The sequence below is a fragment of the Phaethon lepturus genome, unplaced genomic scaffold, assembly GCF_000687285.1.
Source record: "Phaethon lepturus isolate BGI_N335 unplaced genomic scaffold, ASM68728v1 scaffold15480, whole genome shotgun sequence".
NCBI classification, from domain to species: Eukaryota; Metazoa; Chordata; class Aves; order Phaethontiformes; family Phaethontidae; genus Phaethon; species Phaethon lepturus.
The window spans coordinates 8,983-31,802 of NW_010512721.1; the positions used below are offsets into that span (position 1 = coordinate 8,983).

Here is a 22,820-nt window from a genome sequence, read left to right on the forward strand (position 1 = left end):
ACAACTTCCATGATTCTTCCATACAAACAACAGTTTCTTCTCAGCAAATATCCATTAGAAAACCACGGAACACACCCTACAGCATGTGAGAGGAATTGGCCATAAGAAGATATCGAGCCTGTCTAACTAAGGAGTGAGGCCCATTTGATTAAATAGATTTGGTGGTCACTTCTGGAGGGCTATAGGAGAAAAAGCTAACAAATGGCTACAACCTCCTTTTTCAGCAGGTGGGACTCTGAGCCAGTGCATCAAAACTATTACGGTGTAACTGAATCTGGTTTGAATCCGCCTTCAACACTATGTCCAAATTATTTCCAACGCTTTAAATCCCCACTGCACTTCTCATGTAGAAAAGCAGTAGTATGCTGGACAAGATTTAAAGTAACCAATTCTTTTGCTGATTGTCACAGATTTTTTCATGAGATAGATAAAATATTTAAATATGGAGTTGTTTTTTAATACAATATAGTTAATTATTTGCAGCATTAGTTTTAACAAGAACCACAAAAGGAAGCATACAGTAAGTTAAAACAATAGAACAGAGCAAGTGGTATAGGACAGGGGTCACCATCCTATGTCATGATACAAAGGGCTGCATACAAGTTATTTGGAAATGGCAATACAGCAGAGCTGAAAGGTGGGCAGGAGCTGAGAGTCCTGGCAACTTGACAGGGCCCTTCAGTGCAACCTGAGTGTCCCTCACACAAGGGCCAGGAAGGCTCCAGATGAGTCCTTAATAGCGTCTAACGCCTTTAACACGCAGCCTCTTCCAGTTCACACTACCTACTGGCCTGTGCCTCATTTGATGCAACATAAAATCCATCTTCACAGCCACTGGTTGAGGCACTTGACCTAGGTCTAGATCTACTGCTGCACAGCCTTGGCTTAATAACTACATATTCTCCAACAGGAGCACTAGCAAGGATGCAACATCATCTCAAAATCCATCACACACTACAATATAGTGAGCAGCTGCAAGACAGAACAGTGAGTACAGAAATAGCAGTGCTAAGATCCAAAGTGGCCACCTGTGGAGGAGCTAACAGCACAGAGCTAAAAGCAAACACCAAAATGTTGGTGTTTTGGTGTGGGGTTTTCTTTTTTTTTCAAAATTACCTTGCTTACCTGTTTTCAGGACCTTCAAGTAGACAAAAATCCATCTCAGCTAGCCCCGAAAATTGGTGGTTATTGCACATAAAAAGTAAAACTGACTACCTGAAGACCAGTATGTTCAGCTTTGCTCTTATTAAAAACAGTGGAAAAATACCTAAAGCTCTGTGATTGTCACATCATAGTCATCTGCAACCTGAAAATGCAGCCAGCTCTAATAAGACAATGCACATCACTTCATCAACTGAAGAGGAGGACAGATGAGAGAGCATGTCACAAAAAGATTTTGACTCACAGTGGCTAATTTCTGAACATCTTCATCAGATGCTCCCAGTGAAGCAAGTCCTATCTCTTGTGAAAACTGTGCAAACTTGGGATCAGCAAGTAGAGGCACGTGTCCCAGGAGCTCATGACACGTATCCCTAAGGGAATGGAAATTAAAAGAGAGTCATTACAGAAATTAATTCCATAATCATTCCATAATTAATTTAACATAAGCCATTTTATATGAGTCTGACCTCTACTTTAAAAGTCTTACCATGAAACATGTTTTTTACAGAATAGTTGTTCTTCCCTGTGTATGGTTCTGTAGAAACACACAGGTTTGCTTCTATTAAATGGGTTACATGTCATTTAACCCCACCTGTTCTGTGATTTCTCCATCATTTCCAGATTGAGTGGGAGGGCCTGATCACTGCTGTGTTCCAGGCTTAGTAGAATGAAGACTGAACTGCCCAAAGGGAAGCCAGATGTCTCACAAGTACAGTTTTCAGCATTTCTTTCCCCATTAGTCAAGTTCAAAATCCGACATGTTCCCTCTTCCTTTTCTCCATTCCCGTTTCTGCACCTAGGTACAGCTCCACAACCAAACATTTTCCCACTTGCCACAAGAAATTCAGGGCAATATTTACAAAGGTCTCTGTGTGCTTAATTTCTCATTTAGTCCTGACTTCCTACTGCATTTTCTGAGTACTTTTGTTAACGGTCAACTTTTCACCAAGAAGATTTCAGAAAAAGCAGAGAACGCAAATCATTTTAGAAAGAACTACTGTCCACACCTGTAAGAGTATTATTAGTCATAACAAAGTGCAGATATAAGTGTATCAAAAAGTGCTAACCAACCTAACGAAAGTGCACATGTATCACCTCCAAAAGCTCTCAAACAATTCTGAAAGTTTTGGTGCATTTGTTCACGTAAAATAATGGACTTGGTAGTAAAGTTCACTTTAAAAATTGGATCTGACATTTCCTTTGCTTTTGTCTCTTCAAAGACATTTCTCTCTCTTTTTTTTTTTCCTAAGCTGTAAACAAATGTTTTAAAAGCAAGGAGAAAACATCAAGTTTTCTGCCTTCCATCCAAAATCATCCAATTTGTCTTTTATAAACTATTTTTGTTTGAAAAGACACAGAACCTGACATTTCAGATAAATCATGAACAGAAAAACAACCCTCTATATAATTTAAAGTCTCCTTACTCAGTACTCTTCACCAAGAAGTCTGTGCCAACTGTGTCTAGGTAGATAGTAGTTCCTGAATGCATGCAAATGAAGTTTAGCATTTTTGGCATTCCTAGTTTGCCTCACCAAAAGCTTATCAAGTATAGTTCCAGTATTGGAGGGTTACCTACAAGTCTCTCTTCTCAGCCCAGATGGCCTCGCTGACAGACGCTTACCAACATTTGCTCATGTTACTACAGTCACAGTTTTTGGTGAGACAAGAACTGCTTTGAAGTTGTGCATGACAAGTTTAAGCCAAGCTCATATATGAGTAATTCACTCAACAGTACAGAGGAATCACCCAATCTCACTTCTCTTCCTTCCTAGACATACGTATTTCCCAAAAAAGCAGGGGACGTAAACAAATACTCTTTTGCCTGACATGATAAAATGAACATGGTCCATGGATATTGACTAGAGATTCAGTGGTAGCAATATAGGCTGAGTGGTCAAGCTTACTGTGTGCCAATATTTTTAGTCAAGATATGTACAGCTGGCTAGGAACAGTATCAGACATCATACTTATGTAAGGAAAATTGTTTGCATTTTTTTTTCACTGCCTGGTAAAGCTTGTCCTTCTCCCTGAAAGTCCGATTTTTCCTGCCTTGTTTCTACATCATTGCATGTCCTTTCAAAGCCTGGGAAATACCCAATTTCTTCAAAAGTGGCCAGTAAGAAGGCTTTTTTTTTATGATCTCCACGTCCCTTTGGTGATGCTCTGAGTCTTGCAAGATGGTCAAAGTTGGCTACCACAAGACCTGAAGCTTAATACTACTCCATTCCTCACTGGAGCTCAGACTTGAAAAATTGGCTGGCTTCTGCATGGTATCCATCTCTTTGTTCAGGAGGTGGTTTGAATCACTTGAGTAGATAACCATCAAAGGTGAATGACCCTTCTTTATTTATTCAGTTCCAGTCACAATTTCTCTGTCATCTCCTGAAAGGTTTAGCTTGCTAATGATACAAAGGACAGTAGGTAAATGGAGTTTGCAGTCTGGTGGATATACCCAGAAAATTCCCAGTACCAAACAATTCACTAGAGGAACCTGACTCCTCCAGCCGTCACCTTTCAACACAGAAATGGGCTACAAAGCCCATTCTCTGGAAATCCAGAACTCTAACTCCACGTTCCATCTTCACTAGAGAAATCAAAACTGATTGCTGAGAACTTCACCTATGCTTCACTGCATCAATCCAGATATATTTAATGTAACTTCATATCAGTAGTTCAAATAGCAAAAGCAAAGACAATATAGTGGAACAGGCTTTAAGTTCCTGGCTTCAGGTAAGCACACTTGTCTCCAGGCAGGCTTCTACAGCAGCATCGCCACTATTAGCAGCTGAGTGTCTACAACTCTATTTTCCTGTGCTGAGGTAACAACTCTCAGAAACAAGTAAGTGAAGATGCATTGTTTCCAGTTCTGCACTGGGACACAGGCTCTTTGTGTCACTTCCACCCTTGCAGACAAAATGAGAACAGACAAAGCCTAGCCCCATCAACTTGTCTCTCCTGGCAAAAGGAGGAGGATGAGGAGGCAGAAGATATTTCCTTCATGCCTTTAGCTTGTAGATTCTTCCATTAAAACTATGCAAAGTAGTACTTTGAATGTGCAGTTATAAAAAGAGGAGCTTGAAAAAAAACCCAAAAAATCAAATCTTCCAAGCAGAACCATGAACCAACATTTGGGATTGTCATTGGAGTCTCTTAGACTTCCCTGCCAGTCTGGCCCTTTATAGATAGCCTGAACAGTATAATTCTTCGCTTAACTACCAAGGCTTGATTCTTTTGTTTTGTTTTATTCAGAAAATAATTAAGTTACTTTAATTTATTCACACACATTGCTCAGAGAAAATAAGATTTTCGTAATGCGCTTTTCACAGCAAAAGATTTTTCTTGGAGTAAATTAGTTAGCAGAGCAGAGGAAATCTATATAGCTCTGTGAACGTAGTAGAAACATAATGAAACTCAGGAAGAACTGTTTTAAAATGCATATAGTAGTGATACAGATCAACCCAAATGAACTCTCTAATTTGTATCTAGCTCTATAGCCTGGGTGTTAAATCTGATGGAAAGCCCACTGAAGTCAAAGGGAGTCTTTTTACCAGGTTTATATCATTGAAATGCAACATTCACCAAGCCAGGGACCCGCAGCAAACCTCATTATGGCCCCATATATCAACCAGCAGATCTCAGAGCATTGCAGCTACTGCGGAAGATGAAGAGCTGTCCCCACTCAAGTCAGTTTAGTTTTTCTGCTGATTACAAAAACATCAGGATTTCACTGTTCATTTCTGGTAACACTTACTATATGCTCTATCTTATGAAAAAAATTTAACACATTTTAAAAGGGCTTTTCAAAAATTTCCTATGCAGCTCCTGATAGTACAGATTATTTATGTGGTGTCTGCACAAGTAGGTCTGCAGGAAGAGAGTAACATCATTTGAAAATGACAACTTAATTCCTCTGTTAGTCATATGTAGAGCTCTTACAACCATAACGTGGATTTTTAAGTTCAGCCCGAATAAGAGATAAAGATCTTCATTCTAATTGAACTAGTATTACTACATAGTGACTTTGCAGACACCATGACAAGAATGGTTACAGAAAGTAGTTGCTGTTACTACTAAGGATCAGCTATGATACACAGCGTAATTCCAAATGTAAGCAGCATCCTGAAAACTATGGGGATCTCAAATATACAAATCAACAAACCAGAGAACATCAGCATATAACATAGACTTACTAAATTGTTTCCTAGAAGACATTCCTTCCTTTGTTCCTGTTGGAGTTACGTACCTAAATCCCCCATCAACAGATGAAAATGCTCTTCTAGTTTGTATTAAGCTGATAAATGTCATTATTCTTTTGCTGAGCAATGGCAGGCGCTGCAATCTGAGACGTTGGCTTCCCACAGGGGAGGAAATCATTGGGGCAAAACCTGGTACTTCCTAAGTATAATTTCTTTTTTTGAAATATCTACAGATATTTTCAGATAGACCAGAAGAGGTCCAGCGTCATATATCCAAGCCCTTCTTTCAGGATTTTACATTGTAGCAATTTGCCTACAAATTTAAGAGATTAAAGTTCTAATTACAGAGGTTACAGAAGTGACTGAATTCCTTCACGGATTACCACCTTTTTCCCAAAAAACCACACACACAAAACTTAGCCTTATAGCATTTTAGCCAATACTTTGCCCAGTTCACATGCTGAGGAAAAAAGTAGATATGTGTATAACAGCACCACCTGGTGACTTCTGCCAAAATAATGTTTGAGCATTTTTAGGGACAGCTCTATATGAAGTTTGATTAATCCTTTTATATCCAAAAATATTATTCCATGGTTTCAGCAGCCTATTAATGAAATCAAATTTAAGGATGGGTCCAAGTGTTTACAGGACTGGAGCTGAATATATATATATATGTGAACACTTCATGTAAATTTTGGCAAAAATAAAATACACCAAAATAGTGCAAGCTGAATAAATAACAGTTACAATTTCATGCTAACCATCTGATGACTGATGCACTGCAAAAATGTCATTGCTGTGGTTATAAGATCAGTGGAAGCCTTTGGTGAAACTACCTCCATGTTATCTGACATGTATTGTTCTGTTATTACTGCACAGAGCATGATATATAATACAAGACAAGAACTACAATCACTTTGATCTTTTTTTTCTCCCACTTCTCATCAAGAGACCAAATGCCAAAATATTTCATCCAAGCTTGCAATATTCTGTTTTGGAAAAGCTGTCCTATGAAAGTCATAATTAAAGTGTCTCTTATTTCTATCATGTTCCCTGTAACAGGCTTCATATCTAATACCCTCTCTGAATGACAGAACAGTACCTCATGACTTGCTTGCATTGTGTTATAGGAGAGAAATGAAGTTCAGCTGTGGAGTCTGGCCCAAAAATATAAATGAGGGCACAAGAAGACCAAATTATAATTCTGAAAGCATTTTTTTTCAAGGGATTCAGGGGTTTTTTTCCAACTTTTTTCCTTAGTTGTCCACCAGAAAATAAAATTTTTTATACCTTTTCAAAATGTTTAGTTGAAAACTCCATTTTCTACTGAAAAATAATCCAGATAGATAGAATTTTTTGACCCACCATATAAGTAGCCTAGTCATTTTTAAAAAGTAAAAAGCCCAAAAGCAGCCTTTAAATTAAATTCTGGGTCACCAAAGTGAAGGGTTTTTTCATCAATGGCATAACTAGATTTTTAACATGGTGGGAGGGTTCTTCTTTTCAATCTTGACAAATTCAACTGGGTCTTTTAAGAAACCAGTGATCTTATTTTTTTAAGCACTAAAGCAAATGTAGCAACTTACGGTTCTGGTGTGTAGAGAGGATCTGAGCCATGTCGTATGTACTGAGTACAGTGAAAAACTCTATATGCTAAGCCAGCTAAAAAATCTCGGGGAGATAGGTATCCAGCAACTGGTCTCACTGTGAAGCCAGACCTTTCTGAAAGTGAAGGAGATAATGAAAGACTATATTATATATCCCTATATCCATTTCTGAGGACAGGTAATGATCTGTAGTTAATTATTCTACCAGAAGCATGACACAGAGAATATCTTGGTTGAAGATCACCACACATCATTTTCACCTATTATGTACAAGAACTATTTTGCGTCGCTAGCATATGTTTAATGAAAACAGCTTGAGGTGTTTCAAGGTTTGTTTTAATACCCTCGTCTAGAAAAGATGGTAAGGTACCATAAGTGATGTTCTCGGATCACCAAGTATCTGATTTTCCTGTCTAGTACCAAACAGGAGAGAAGTTTCCAAAACAGAAGATGACTTCTGTAAAATACACTAAAAACTAATGGAATATAACAGGATTAAATCAAATCTGTCCTTATTTTTACAGATAAAACACTGTTTGTGATAGTAAAATATCGACTTTCACAGTTGAGGTCCTTATTTATTTAAGAAAGTGTTCCTTTGTCAAGACTAGTCTCAGTGGAGGATTATTTCAAACTCAGTGACTTTGAAAAGGACTTTTCTCTCCCAAATTCATTCTTTACTCTTTCCAAGTGTTTACAGGCAAATGTTCCAGGTTTTTCTTCAATAGACACTACTGTTGTTATATTTAATCTGAAAATGTATTTCTGAAAGTGTGATGTTTTGAGTTTCTAGTTAGGGAGAAAGAACCTGTACACTTTGGCATCATGCCTTAGAGACCGTAACACAACAAATGAGAGACCCAGAAGGACACAACCAAATTCAAAGAGTGATGAGTCAGTTTCTAGTAACTGCAGGTGTTTCACAAACAAGAGTTACAGATGAAGCAGGGACTGGGGAAAGTAAGCCTTTCATTACAAATTTTGTATTTCTCTTAGTTAAAAATTTTCCATGCACATTTGGGACAAAACATTTTGCTATTTTTTCTCATAACATTTTTTTCCAAATAGCTGAATTTTTATAATATTTTGTTCCTGAGCTCCAGAAGCTCCTGAGCAAGAGGATTAAGGAACAAGTATATGTATCTGAAGAGACCCCTGAGGAGAAGAGAAATTTTAATTGAACACTTTGGCAGCTTTTCCTCTAGGTTAAAAACTGGAGGTTCACGTCTGCCACTTCTCATTCCATATGGGATACAATTCCACGAGAGATGGGAAAAAAAGGGTATTTTCAAACTTAGATATGTAATAACCTGACCCTTTAAAAAATGACATGAAAGAGAAGTACCAGATTACCTATGGAGTTCCACTGAGTTTTTTCAACATACAAATACAATGACTAGCTTCATGAGGTCTTGGGCACTCAGGAAAGCCTCATATTCATCAAGCTGTACAACATGCCAAACCTGCTCTCCTCTTCAAATTCAGTTATTGTGGCATTTTATTCCCTCTTTTACCTGCCTGGATATCTGGGAGATACCCACTGCTGTTATCAGCACACCCACCCTGTGGGAATGAGAAGAGCAGAGCCAACTCTGCTCTTTCCTTTGATTGTACCAAAGGAATTTTCTCCCTGTGCAAGATAACATCATGTGATACGTGTTCAGCTGTTTAATTCCTCTCAGCTTCATACCTACAGGTATACATATATACAACTGCCTTGACTCAGCATACTCTCTGCCATGGAGAATGTCAAAAACAGAATACTTCAGACTAAGCCAAAGTCCACTGACAAAGCTGGGAGTCTTTTCATTCAATATGCTTTGTATTTTGTACTAACAGAAAAGAGTGTTTGCATAAAACTGTATCTATTGACAAACCAAATATGAACCTTACCTTTAAGAAAAATAGAAACATCTTCCAGTTGAGGCACATTATCCTCTCTGTATCCACAGTACTTGGTCAGCAGAGGAAAGTTTTTTAAATATTCACGACAAGCATGGGTGGGATAGAGTTTACTGAGTTCCCTAAATACCACCCCCCATGTTTTAATTTCTTCAGCTGTGTACTCCACTCTGGGAATGGGTTGACCGCTGTAAAAAAGTAAAATAATACAAAATACATTTGAATACAACCAGATTCAATGAAAAGTATTATTTAAATAAAGGCAGACAGAGCCTATTAAAACTATTAAAAACCATTTTAAAATGACAACTAGATGCTTTTTTTCTTAGAATTTCTTCTTGATGTTATGTTGTACATACTACAATTATTTCTTAAGAACTGTATTTCTCATTAAGCAGTAAAATTATTCCTTAGTCTTTGTACATATCATAGCAGAAAGATGGATTTCTCATATGCCATGTTCCTGTACTAGAGTAATACTGTTTATTGTTTTTCTCTGTTTATTGTCACTGAGGCCTTTGCAAGTGGTTAGCTGAAGATCCTAATTCAGTCTAACTTCTAGACTCAGTAAGACCATCAGCAGACTGCATGCTCTATGCATTCTTTAAAATACGTAATAGTCACACAGCATCATTACCTAGCATTTTACAAAGTGAAGATTAGGTAACTACACCCATGTTTAGAAATGTGTGGATCGAATTTAAAAATATATATTTATTAGATTGTTGCTTACATGTGCAGATATGCTTGGAACCCCAAATTCATGCAGGACTACATCATGAGGAAGCTCACCTCAGAGCCAATGGCCTAGCATAGGTGAAACTAAGCTTCTAAATAAATCTCTTTGGGTTTTTTTAATCCTTCTGTGTAGGAGGAGTTCCTCTGCCTTCTTCCCCTTATACAAATGCACAGAAATTGCAATGCAGGAGCCTTCCAGGGTACCTGCTAATCTGTCTCTGACATCCAAGATTTGCCTTGAGTGGTTAAAGCTAATTCAAAACTGACTGACAGTGTGAAGAGTACGAAGGGCTCCTTCTAATTTGCACTGCCTTGTATTTAGCTGTAAGGAATTTCCCATGCCATGGTCATGGGCCATCATCTCACATTACAAATTCTGACTAGAAACTTTATAATCTTTCTCTGGATTTAATGTTCACAATCTACAATATGTAACCTGTGCAATCTGCTTTCTCCTCAGGTATCCTCTTTTCCCACACTGTAACCAAGTACAGACTGGCAAAGGGATTCTCGGGATCCCCTTCTACCCCATCAGTCCCTACCTCCCACTCCCCTGCCACAGGGCTGGCAACATGGGCACTCCCAGCCCTGTGCTGCAGTTTCCCAGCGTCGCAGACAGCAGCTGAACAGGAGTATCAGGCACGGGGAATCTCACTGCAGCAGCGCTGGGTTTTTGCTGGGGCTTGGCTCTCCGTCTCGACTGTCACTGGGCTCATAATCCTGCCTCCATCATACGTGGTAACAAGGAATGAGCCCTCATGTTGCATGTGATTGCTGCTACGCAGTCCCTATGTGCACAAGAGAAGAGCATCCACCCGACGTGCATTGTGGTTGTCCCCTCATCTTCACTGAAAACTTACTATTTAATCCCCTTGCCTTTCACTATATCAAAGTATTTTGATCCATGGCAGTTATCTGTCAGTCAAAGGCCACTTTGTATGAGGTACTCGTACTTGTTAAGGACTCACTGAACATCCAATACATCTGCTAGTTCCCCTTCAGCCACTCTTTTGCAGACATGACAAGAATTGCAACACATTTAGTGAAGCATTTCTCATCAATAGAAGCTGCACGGGGTTCGTGCACATTCTGCAGTGGGAGTCAGTCCTTCAGGTCTAGTACCTGTCTTCACTTTTACACTTTATCAGCCTTAAGCTGCCTGCCGGCTCACGGAAAGCGTAATACAGATACTCTAAATTGTACCATACATGACAGATACAAGCAGGTTGCTACTCCATCCACCTGGGGTTGCCAGAATACTGTGCAGTAACCTCCTCCCTCTTCCTTAGACTTGACCTCTACTATGGATCCTGTCAGTACGGGTCAGCATCGGCCCAGCAAAGAGGAAGAAATGTGTGCACCAGTGGAAAAACTCAGGTTTCTATTTAGCCTGTCACTAGAGAAGTATAAACACAATCAAGGATCTGAAGCCTGTTCACTGCTCACTAAAAGGTTTATAACTTAGTTATTCATCCAATTAATTCATTAGTACTGAAGTAAGGTTCACTGAACATTAATTCCTTAATAGGATTTATGCCTGGGAGAACTGATCTTATTTCCAGCTGATCATGATATTGCTTTCTTTATCAAGAGGATCAAGGCAGCCAGACTTGAGGGAGGACCTATGCTGCTCTCACTCAGCTCTGCCAATCCCATTTACCTCACCCTCTTATTCCAACAAGCAAGGCCCACAGTGTACGTTTCCATAAATAATGGCAATGGCCAGCCTGCACAGCCAGTTTTCTTGTGGCTGAGAAAGATGACTCTACAAGCAAACCTATCCTGATTTTTTATTTCATCTTATTAAAATAAGGTCTTTCCATTTTGCCATGGTCATGACCTATCAACTCATATTATGAATTCCCTCTTAAACCTCGTATTTTTCCTCCAGATTTAATTTTCTCAACACTATTAGAATCCCTGATCAGTCTCAAAGGACTAATTAGCAAGATTAACATTTTCACTTTCTTTAGGATAGAAGCTAAGTGAAGGAGGGAGGAATTTTTTTTGATCCGTTTATTTCATACAGCTGATTTTAACTGCTGTGAACATGTGTTTCCCTTTAACACCCAGTACCAGCAAACACCTGCTCCTGCAAGTTCACTTCTAGTGTTTTTCTCCCTCTCCCTGCTTACAAGAAGCCTCTTTATATTCAACCAAAGCAGATCATGTACCACATAGAAGAGTAGCAATTCATAAAGGAAATGCTGATCAGGGATTTTCAACTCAACATTTTTTTTACAGAGCCAATTCCTTGCAGCCTGCTCCTTGTAGCCAAATCTCTCTGTTATTTTTTTAAGAAAACAAATTTGGGGTTTTTTTTACACTGGAAAATGAAAAGTAGAAATGCACCAAGCCTCAGTAAATGATTGTGAAGGTCATTTACCTGAAAGACAGAGAGGTTCAAGACAATGCTCTGAATTTTTCCCTGAGGGAAACAGTGTTTACAACAGAGCTATTCTTTTTGTATAAATAAGTAAAGAGACATTAGACCACAGAAGAGGATGTGATAAGACAGCAAGGTAGTGTCAAGGCACCTAAATTAATTCTGAGCTCCCCAACATGGGTACAGCTTAGCTGTAGCAGCACAGAGTCGTCCCTGAGCTGATTTGCCTTTCCTCAGTGTGGCTTAGGCTGAGCTGCAGGATGCTGAGGGTAAACCTCTCCCAGGGCTGCTACAGACATCCCTGGAGAGAGACTGACTGCACAGCCCAGCAGACATGGCACATCCCTGAGGTTAAGAAAACCACTGCAGGAGACCTGAGGAGTATGAATGAGATTTTGCCACATCTTAGGTAATTGCCCTAATCACTGGCCTCCCAGCCGTTTTGTGGTCCCTAGCTAAAAATATGTGAAGCACCTTGTCTTCCCTCTGTTGGTAACAACAGGAAGAGTTTGAAATCTTTTGAAGGTTTGAAAAGATCAGTGGAATGAAGGAGTACTTCTGAGCAGTTTTGCTGAAGTACAAGATTTGGCCCCGCAAATAACCTCTGGTTTGGGTTGTTTGACTTTTGTAATGCGCCTGCATAAATGGTTCTTGAGCCCTCAAAGTCTAAAGAAGGAAAAGATTTTTCCTTTCCTTTACCTGTTTTTCTGGGAATATGCAGGATTACTCTATGTGATTTTTGCGAAAAGACATTTCTCATGGTTTCAGGGCAAAAAAAACCCCTTTGTAGTAGAAGGCGAACCACTGCTTAGTGACACAGCAGCACAATCTTTCCAACACTTAGGAAGCTGAGAGGGAGAAAGGAGGAAAATATTTCGTGCAATTTAGCAGCTGTGAAATGCATGGCACTATTGCTACCATCATGGGTAAATGCAGAACTATCCAAGATTACCTAAAGAGCTCTAGGAGCACACACAGTCTGTGTTGTTTTGTTGTGTTTTATATTCTTTCAACAACATAGGTAGAAATCTGAAAGGAGAAAAATTAAAAACCTGAAGTGGTGTGGTAAAATGGAAAAGAACATGAAATTAGTATGTTCTTTCCCTTGAGAATGAGGGCTTAGGCCTGTTGCAAATAAAACCTACAGTATGATTAGAATTACTTGAATGCTTCTGTGACAAGAAAATTGCAACACAGTAGGTATTTGTAGGTAGCACAGAAAGTTTTCTGACTGCCAGGGATGGTAGCAAATTGAAAATACTGACCTGACATGGAAAACAAAAATCAAAATGAGAAAACACATGCAATGTATTTGTGCACAGGCACCAGCACCACTAACTACAGAAAAATCAGTTGACTGAATTCTGGGAAGTGTTTGCAAAATTGATAAATGGCATTTTGCAGTGTCCACTATAGTAAATACATGAAAAGAAAATAATAATTTTGGGTTTTAGTGAACTTGTCCAACTATGTAGGGATGTTAGATATGTGTGATTCCGCAGTGCATCAGTTTGTCATTAAGATACACAAGCATTTGTAAAAGAGTTTCTTAAGTTTAAGCAGCTATGAACAGAACGCTGAAGAGAGAGTTCTTACCTTTCAAATGCTTTACTTGCCTGTATCTGTACCGAAAATGTAACGGGATTTCAAGCATCAGGTTTGTCATTTATAGCCTACACTAAACTAGTCAAAGTTTAAAGGATGACTTTGTCTACTGTTAAACTTCACCTTACAGAATCAAGTAGAGCATGAATTCTAACTAGTCAGCAGCACAGGAAAGAATTATACCAGTACTTACTATTTATAGCTCATGGCAACATCCACAAAGTACTTTCTTCTCTGTCGATAGACATTGTCTTTAAATCCCTTAAGCAAGGAAGAAGAAAGTAATTTACAATAAGGATAGAAAATTAGCTGTAAGAATTATAAAATAAATCATTGAAGTCTGTATTTAGTACCTAATTATATTGTATTTTAATTCACACTATCTACTGGACTGCAAGAGAAGATAATGATTTCTTCACATTTTTCCCCACCAAAGTCCTACAAGAGTTTTTTCAAGACAGGTTTGTGCATAGGTACATTCATCGACGATGTTGAAAAAAGGAAACTTTTTCCTTGTCATTACATCCCACTCAGGTTTTTCTTAATCTGAATGGACTTCCACACGCAGGCACAAAGCAGGATAATTTACCTATCCTTAATACATCTTTCTTCACTAGAAGAATCAAGGACCCAGCGTTCATACACAACTCATTTTGAAGATGCTACTTCAGCAGTTGCCATCTTAACCAACACATTAGGGACTGAACCATCAGCCTCCAGCAGCAAATATGCATATTGCTCCAATTTGAGTTACAGAGAAAGGGCTTTACATCATGGGCTACAGTAGGCTCATAACTCTTCAATATTAAGTGCAACAGAGCTATATAACACTGTTGTGGTTTAGCCCCAGCCTTAGCAACAAATAAAAACATAAGTGTGTTATCAACATTATTCTCATACTAAATTTAAAACAGCTGTTACGAAGAAATTTAACTCTATCCCACCCTAAACCAGGACAAACACATACATACCAGCCAGTTACAGTCCTTTTGAGCTATTCAAAACTAAAACAAGATCTCTTCTATACCTATAAAAGATGTAGACACTTCAGGTTTTGGACTACAAAAAGTTATCTATTTTCAAGGCAGAACTGCCAACCTCTTGAAGATGAAAAAGGGTAAAGAGTTATCTAAGTTCCCCAGTTAGTAGCCCAGAAAGTGCATTGTTCCCCCTAGCCAGAGTTGAAAAGTAAAATGCATTTTTCCCTTACTGCTCACATACACAAATGCAAGTCACTGAAGGGAATGAAAAGATAACATTGTTTGATTTTAAATATTTGTATGAGCTTCCAGAAAACTCACAAGACATTTTACTGCCCCATAGCCAAAGCTGTGTTGCTGGGGCAGCGTAAGGGAGAATGTGAAAGGACTGCAGGAAACCTTCAAGCCTTCACTCCTACACAGAAAAGCTTTTCGACCAGCAAAAAAGTTGCTGTAATCTGGGGGCATCTCCTTCTCTACTTAATATCTTTTGAGAGCAGCACTGAATTACTCAGCTGCAGACCGTTCAAGAGCTGAAAAGTGATTCAAGACACCACAAGGGATTTAAAAGCTTGCAACGTGTAGTGAAACTGAGACTGAAACTGTTAGCCAATATGGAGTGGGTTAGGGCTATGCTGCTGAATTCTGTAATAGGGTAATTCTCGTTGGCCCTCTGGCACCTACCCACCACTGCTAAGGAACAGGGCAGGCACCAGAAGTGGGCTTGAAAACCCAGTCACAGATTTTACAGTTTTTCCCCCCCACCTCTAATACATAGCATGCTGCATAGGCTAACAAATGGTGTGTAAATTATGTTTATAAGAGTTCTCCCAAGTGTAAAATATATATTCATATAATGCAAATGTCTTTTTTCATTGCCTGTAAAACTGAAGGCAGGTTTTCAGCAGAGCACTCAAGTATTTAATGAAGGCACTAGCTCAGAACATAAAACAGTATCAAATGGCTTGTCACAGTCATCGACTCAAGGCTAGAATGAGCTGCCACTACAGCCTGTCTGAACCAAATTACTGTTAATCGTTGCAGGTAATCAACAGACTTTTCCGTTCTGAGAAGGTGCGAGGTAAATCCTCGTTTGTCATCAAGAAGTACATGGCAGAAACCAGGATCCAGGAATGTGCTCCCCAACTGCGGGCCGCAGTGTGGGAAGGGTCCCCACACAGTAGCGGTGGCTGAAAACCAAGCGAGGTGATGATGCTTATCATGGCTGATAACGTGGGCCAGTGACACCAGAGACAGGGAAGTGGGGCTGCCAGGGGACATCATGATGATGTCCGTTTGCTTGTATATGCAGGCACAAGGGTCTGTGCCTAAGCCCCCGCCACGGCACAGCAGCTGTAGGAGCGGTGGAGCGGAAAGGACAGAAGGCAGCGGTCCAAGTGTCGTTTCTGCACTGACAAGGAGCCCCAAACCCAGGGCTACCAGGTGTACTTGGCTGCCTCTCCTCAGCCAAGGCAGTCCCCAGGTAGGAGTCTGCACAGGCGCTGTAGTACCGTGGTACAGCACAGACGCACCACTAGAAAATCCCTTACACCAAACTCATCTTTCTGCAGTCACGTACAAACTCTTCAGGGCCATTTTTCATCATCTTGGACAACACCAACAAAAATGTCTGTGACAAGGAGACTATCACCTACAGCTAGAGTTTAATCTAATCCTATTACAAGACAGCCTTAAGGTCAGATACCTGAGTTCGTTACCTACTTCCTTTCAGCTGGAAGTTTCCTACAGTATAATTTCAATCCAGCCTGTTGTTATAGGATCCTAGTTCAGATGGAGTCCACTGTATGGCATCAGGCCGCAAGCGGTCAACTTTCACCTAGATACTGATGAACTTACACTGAACTCTTAGTGACATGCGGGAAGGCCCCGAAACCAGTGTGAATCAGAAAGATAAGACAGCCACATCCACCAGCAGAAGTTGCCTCCTTGAGAAAAGAAAAAGAACGGCCCATCTGGAGACAGTGAAAAGGTCCAATGAGGAACAAGGAGACCCCAGACCCAAATACTCCAATTGGACCAAACCATCTCGTGAGGGGAACTTAGACCTCAAGGGGATAACTGCCCAGAGATTCTTTTGTTCGGGGTCCCTCTCCGGAGGCACCCAGCTCAAGCTGCTCATCACCACTGTACCACCTAATAAATTCATCTGGCATACGTCATGTGGGAGATTCTGCTTTGGGAAAAATAGGGTCGAGCGTGAGGGAAGAGGAAGTGCCTGACAGCGAGTGAGTAAGTGAGAGAGAGAGAGAGAGAGAGAGAGAGAGAGAGAGAGAGAGGTCAAAAGGGGCACCCATCGGCTCACTGGAGTCACCCGCTGCAAAGGGACTTTCAGCCAAGTGGTCCAAAGGTAGAAACTTGGATTCATACCAAGTGAAAATGTTGTACCGCAAATGCTTGCAATCATCTGCCATCTAAATACTCAGAGGTTAAGCATTTATGGACGTCAGCCAAAAGCAATAAAACAATAACAAATTTTTTTTGGGGGGGGGGGGCATTTTGCATTGAGCATTTGGCTCTACTGCAGTACAACTTGCGTGAAACACAGGCTTGTCTCCTGTCACCAGTGTGAGACACCTTCCCATCTGTTGCATTCATGCAGAAACAGGAACATGTTGCTTTGTTTTATTTTGTAATTATCTCCTGAGTGCCCAAGGAAGTCTTCCTTCATAATTCTTTCTTCTCTGACACCTAGGTTAATATCAACTCTTATCTAAGAGCTCCTTATGACAGAACCAGGGGTCACATTGATCTAAATTCTTCAGGGTTTGAAACCTTTCCATCATCTTGTTAATTACAAAAAAAGATGTATCAATGAAAGCAGTACAAAAGGGGCCATAGTTGTTCAAGAGTGAATAAGTCTTCTGGAGGATCTCCTTTTTGGGTGTCCTACTACAGAAAAGAAAAATTAATTCACTGAAACTACTGAAGAGAACTAAATCCCCACCTTCTGAAAACAATATGCTCAAAAAAGTACTCAGAATCAGCAGTCAACAGGCTTTTTAATGGACTAGCAAATAACCTTAACAAATTAACTACAAGACAATTTTATGTTACACTTACAGGGTGATCTGCATCCAGCTCAGACCCATACATCAAAACTCTCTGTGAGCATTTGTCTAATTCAGATATCTTCCTGGGGAACCAAGGGACACATTCGAGATCTGCAGAAGACACAATGTCAGTTGAAGGTACTGGAGTGTAAGACTATGGAGATACCGGTGCAAAACATTTGTCAGTGTCTAAACCAAGTGATATAAAAGCAGCCTTGCCTTCTTCATCAGTCCAGATGTTTTCTGGTGGATTGAGAGATACAATATTAGTTTGAAACTTGAGCAACTGGATTAGTTCATTAAATTCTTTCTTACTGCAGTCGCAGTCGACAAAAATTTCCACCTCTGAGCTCCTCCTTTTCGATTTTCGTGATTCAATATGAACCATACTCACATGCTTCTCCTGTGGAAAAATGAAATAATGGATGAAATACAGACATACCAGCTAGAAGGGCAAGACTGATGGCATATTCCTCAGGGAAGTTCTTCCCAGTTATTAAAAGGTGTTTTCATTGAAAACATTTTCATTTTCATTTCACTTCATATTTACATAATTAGTTAGTGATGCTTAGTAAATACTGAAAGAAAAAACTGTGTACTGAAAGTAAAAATAAAACTATTATATTTAATTTAATAAAATTTAAGTTATTTAATTTTATCTACCAAGACAATCTTTTACAGAGGACAGTGTAAAATTATAATTTTTTAAAAGAAAAAAAATTCTAATGCAATTTCATATTTACCTTTGCTATAAATATTAAATTTTAATGCAAATTTATTAGGCAGTGTATATAATAATAATGTTAATTTAAATAGATTTGAGTGTGTTTCTTTAAATAGATGCTATTAAACATGTACTACTTCATTATCTCTTATGAACACGTGAGGAAGAAAATATTTCTGGATATACATACATAATTCTTTCGCTGGCATGCTCCATAAGGTATGTATATGGTGCATCTCCTTAGTTAACCCATTCATGTAACAAACTCACTCTGACCTACCTTAGGTGGAGTAGAGAACAAAACCCTGTGCTCCCCCTCACAGTACTCAAATTGTTAAGTGACTATGCGAATGGGGGTGATATCTCTGCAACATCTTCCAGCCATGTTTTAAGAGACCAGAGTGAATTATATGCCATTCCCAGGAAGGGGGGCAGTTGGTGTGTAAATCCAGGATTTCAGGTATGGATCTATTCAAGCATTTAAGCCAGAGCTGCAGTTAGACACTTCACCCTTGGAGAGAAGTTGCACTGAAAACACGCCTCCTTCTGCAACTCCTATCAGCTCCCTTAGGCTTCCTCTCTTTCCATCTAACACCTTGGTTTCTGGCAGCCTCCCTCCTGGGGGTCTAACTCACCCCTTGTTCCTTGACTGGGGCATCTTGGTATCTACATCAGCCTTGGGAATCTGCTCCCAGAGCCAGCCCCTGTGAGTCAGGATTGGTATTGCGCAGTGCTCCCACACTTAACATGCCTCTGATGGTTTTGCCCTTAGAGGTAGGCTCCAAGCCACCTCCTAACTTTCTCTTCACTGCACTGCACAGACTGAACAGCCTAAGACTTCATTATACTGCTTTGCTTTAAGTATCTTCAGACATGCCTCCACGCCCTCTCAATGTATTCATAAGGCCAGCAGACTACGTGCAGTACCAGCAGTCTGACCGAAAATCACCAACTGCATGGGGATCTATATGGGAACCAACACTTCACAATTTACGTTCTAGTTAGACATGTAAGGCCCCGACTCTGCAAGCACTTAAAGGTGCATTTAACTTCATGACCAAACATTGTCCTGCAGCAAGGCTGGCACCACCATCTGACTGTATGTCATTTAGATTCTGAACTGCTCTCTGAAAGTGCCTCCTTTCATTGTAGCTTGCACAAACAACTTCAAATCTAATTTACAGGGTTGACAATCACATGTCAGAAATCTAAAGTGAATGGTGTGAAAATGAGTATCACTGTTAAACTTCATTCCAGAAAACCCTTCATAAGCCCAAAATGTTTTTGTTGAATGGCCGATAAAATTTTAAGTTACTTTTATTCAATTCTGCAGAATGTAACTGCACCCTGTTCCTTCCACCGTGGTCCACAAGATTTATACCAACAAACTACCTGACCTTGGTAGCCTTCCTCAGTCCGGTCAGCATAATGATTTGTAAGCTTTACCTGGAAGAGTCGGAGAGCTTTCACCAATCCACCAACTTCATTCTTCAAGGAAAACACCACAGCTGTCTTTCCACCTTCAGAAACAGATTCACTTTTCCCATTTCCCTTATTCCCTTTCTTTTCCTCATTTTTCCCAGAACTCGATCTGTTTAGCTAGAAACGGATAAAGAACAGCATCATTTCAGATGCAAATGGGCATTTCCTAAAATTAAGTCTTTTTAGGCAAAGAGAATTTTTTATTAGAAAACAGCTGAATGGAACTCATCCAGTCTTAATTTAAAAGGTAATGTATTTACTTGAAACCAGTATCACAGGTCAAACGCTGCTGTTAGAGATGATTGTGTAAGAGGCCAGTCCATTAAAAAAGCATAAAGAACAGTATATGAACATTTGGGATACAAATACAATGATATTATTAGGGCAATGCTATCATTAGGAATAAACATGAAGCAAATGGAGATGGTCTGAATTACTGCAAAGCTTGTGGTGATGCTATTCTAACCTGAATATTGCTGCAAAATTGCAGTGATGCTATCCTAACCTGTACCAGTCAATTTATGGCGATTTAATGGTCTGTATTTTTGTATGAACCATTACATTTAAAACATAAAGTTTGTGTTCTCCGGTGTACCACAATTAATGTTGTCATGTAATGTCATTTTTCCCGAGGAAAGTAACTAAAAGTAAAGATAGAAATTAAGAATCATATACAACTATTCCACATGGATTAATTATTTTCTTTGGTAAATTGTAAAGCAGCACAAAGGGAAAATAACCTGAGAATAGAAGAACTTTTTCAACAGGTCTCACAACACTTGATGACAGCCAAGTTAAATCTGTATTCTTATTTTTTTGCTTACAGGTAGGTTATCCCACTTGCATAATGTCTGTGGACCTGCATCAATGGACTTTAGCAAAGAGTCTCCCTGCAATTCTAGAAAATTTTACAAGATTTCATCAAGTGCTCTGTGACCCAGCAGAAAATTAGCAAGCTTCAGCCTGATTCCTTTTCAAACTGGATTACATAAAATTATTTTCTTTAAAATGGGTATCACTGAGTGTATGGGTACCACTGATGAGGTATTTGCATCACATACAACTCTACGCATCCACGTGGTTCATGTCAAATTGGTTCACTTTTTTACCCGATCCCAGTTGACTCTGAAATATCCACTGAAAAGAGAGCCCGCAGCTCCCAAGTCAGCTCCCACTGGATCTACTGAGATTTTTTTTAAAGGTACAAGAATGCACTGAATTAGAGAGAGGGCTAGTTAAAATGCATCCTCTTACCAAAAGCCACCCTTTAAATAGGTTAAACTAGCCGCACCTAAACTACTTACTGGACATGCTAAAAAGTCTCTGTGGTCTTTTCTCATCATTTATTAGACTACACAGAAGCAATCTGGAAAAGCAATTATGTTTGTGGAATGATATATGAAGGGTTTCAAACATGTTTATTTTTTAGTAATTGAGCTTATTCGATTCTGCTCAGTAGGAGGTTTGCTCAGGGGTAGTTTAGGAGAAGGTCACTTCTGGTTTAACTCCAATAATATTTGGGATTTGTCTGAGCCCTTTTCACATACATCAAGTACACAACCTCTGCATGAAGTGACAAAGATGCTATTTTTAGAGCATCTGTGATTTTTCACTGTGTGCCGCTTTCTGGAAGCTATGTACTGAGGATCATGTACTCAACTGAGCATCTGAGAATCTCAATACCATTGATTCCTCTGGGAAACGAGAGCACTTGGGATCTTCCATGACTGTCACGGATTCCCTAATATTCCCAAGTGAGCATTACCTGAAGTGATGACTGAAAGCCTCCCTCAAGCATTTGAAAACTAGGTTAGCTAATCGATATGAGCGCAGTAGAAGAGGCTGTGATATTGCAAGAACTCAAATCTTATCAGTCATCCTCATTAGTATACTTCATAATTAAATAACGACTAGCAGATCAACTTTCCTAATGAAAATGAATTATGTGGAGCAAGCACAAGTACTCAGGAAAAAAAGTCATCAATATCAGAACTCACTGAAGAAAGTAACTCAAATATAAAGACAGTAAAACAAATTTATCCCATTTAATTCAACAGTTCCAGTAGAAGCAAAGCGTGTACACATAGGAATATTTCACATTTTACCATAAAGACAATAGGCCAGTTAGCAACTGGTACAAACCGGTACATTCTGTTGGCTCTACTCGAGTGATCGGAATCTTCATGTGTTGCAAAATTTTCTAGGAAGCAAAGTCTTCGTAATTCTAAATATTTCACATATTCAGAGCAGGTTACATTATTGCTACTCGCTAACATTCTTTATTCTTATTGAAGTACACCTGTTGAAATACGTTTACCTGTAAGCATGCAGGAGTTTATCCCGTGCTTGAAGTCACCCAACCACCCGCTGCCCTCGTATCACCATCGCACAGAGAACCGCTTCTGCCTCCTGACAGGTTTTGCAACAGGGACGTTGCACATCCTCTGTACGGTGCTCCAGCATGTTCCACCCCAGGCAGAAGCTGGAAAACCTTCAAAGCCAGCCGCTCAGCAACGCAAGTGCCACAGGCACCCACGCAGCGTAAGTGCACGCGAGTTGCCTATCGCCAAAGAGCTGTTAGAGGTCGCGCGGTGGGGTTCGCAAGTGCCTGGGACAGGCGCGCGCCGGGCGGCAGGGCTAATCACTGCCTTCCAAAATCCCAGCGTTTTGAAACACCTGAACTGGAGCCCAACGATTTTATATCACTCCAAAAGCAACAGGGTTAATTTCGGTAGTTCGGCTTGCATTTCTAATGAAGCTTTCACCATTGCTTGAAGGCACATTTAAGGCAGCGTTTTGAATGAGGACCGATTAGACCGCAAAGTTAGTTCCACCGTTAACTGCCGAAAAACCCTTCCCCTGACCTTAAAGGTCAGAGGAAGGGGGACGACTCCCTGGCACCGGGCCGCCCGAACCCGACCCACACCTCGCAGCTCCCCCGACGCAGCGGCTCCCCCTCCTGCCCCCG

The 22,820-nt window shown here is 39.9% G+C and overlaps 1 protein-coding gene across 1 annotated transcript; it reads right to left on the minus strand.

Annotated features, from left to right (window-relative positions):
- Positions 1 to 1,405: 1,405 nt before the first annotated feature.
- Positions 1,406 to 19,969, minus strand: LOC104621467 (tryptophan 5-hydroxylase 2; the record flags this gene model as incomplete). Its single annotated transcript, XM_010287972.1, has 7 exons — positions 1,406 to 1,532; positions 6,944 to 7,079; positions 8,858 to 9,054; positions 13,789 to 13,856; positions 17,657 to 17,757; positions 17,866 to 18,049; positions 19,817 to 19,969. Coding segments are annotated over 7 exons (966 nt in total), but the record flags the coding sequence as incomplete, so codon positions are not given.
- Between the last annotated feature and the right edge of the window lie 2,851 nt (positions 19,970 to 22,820).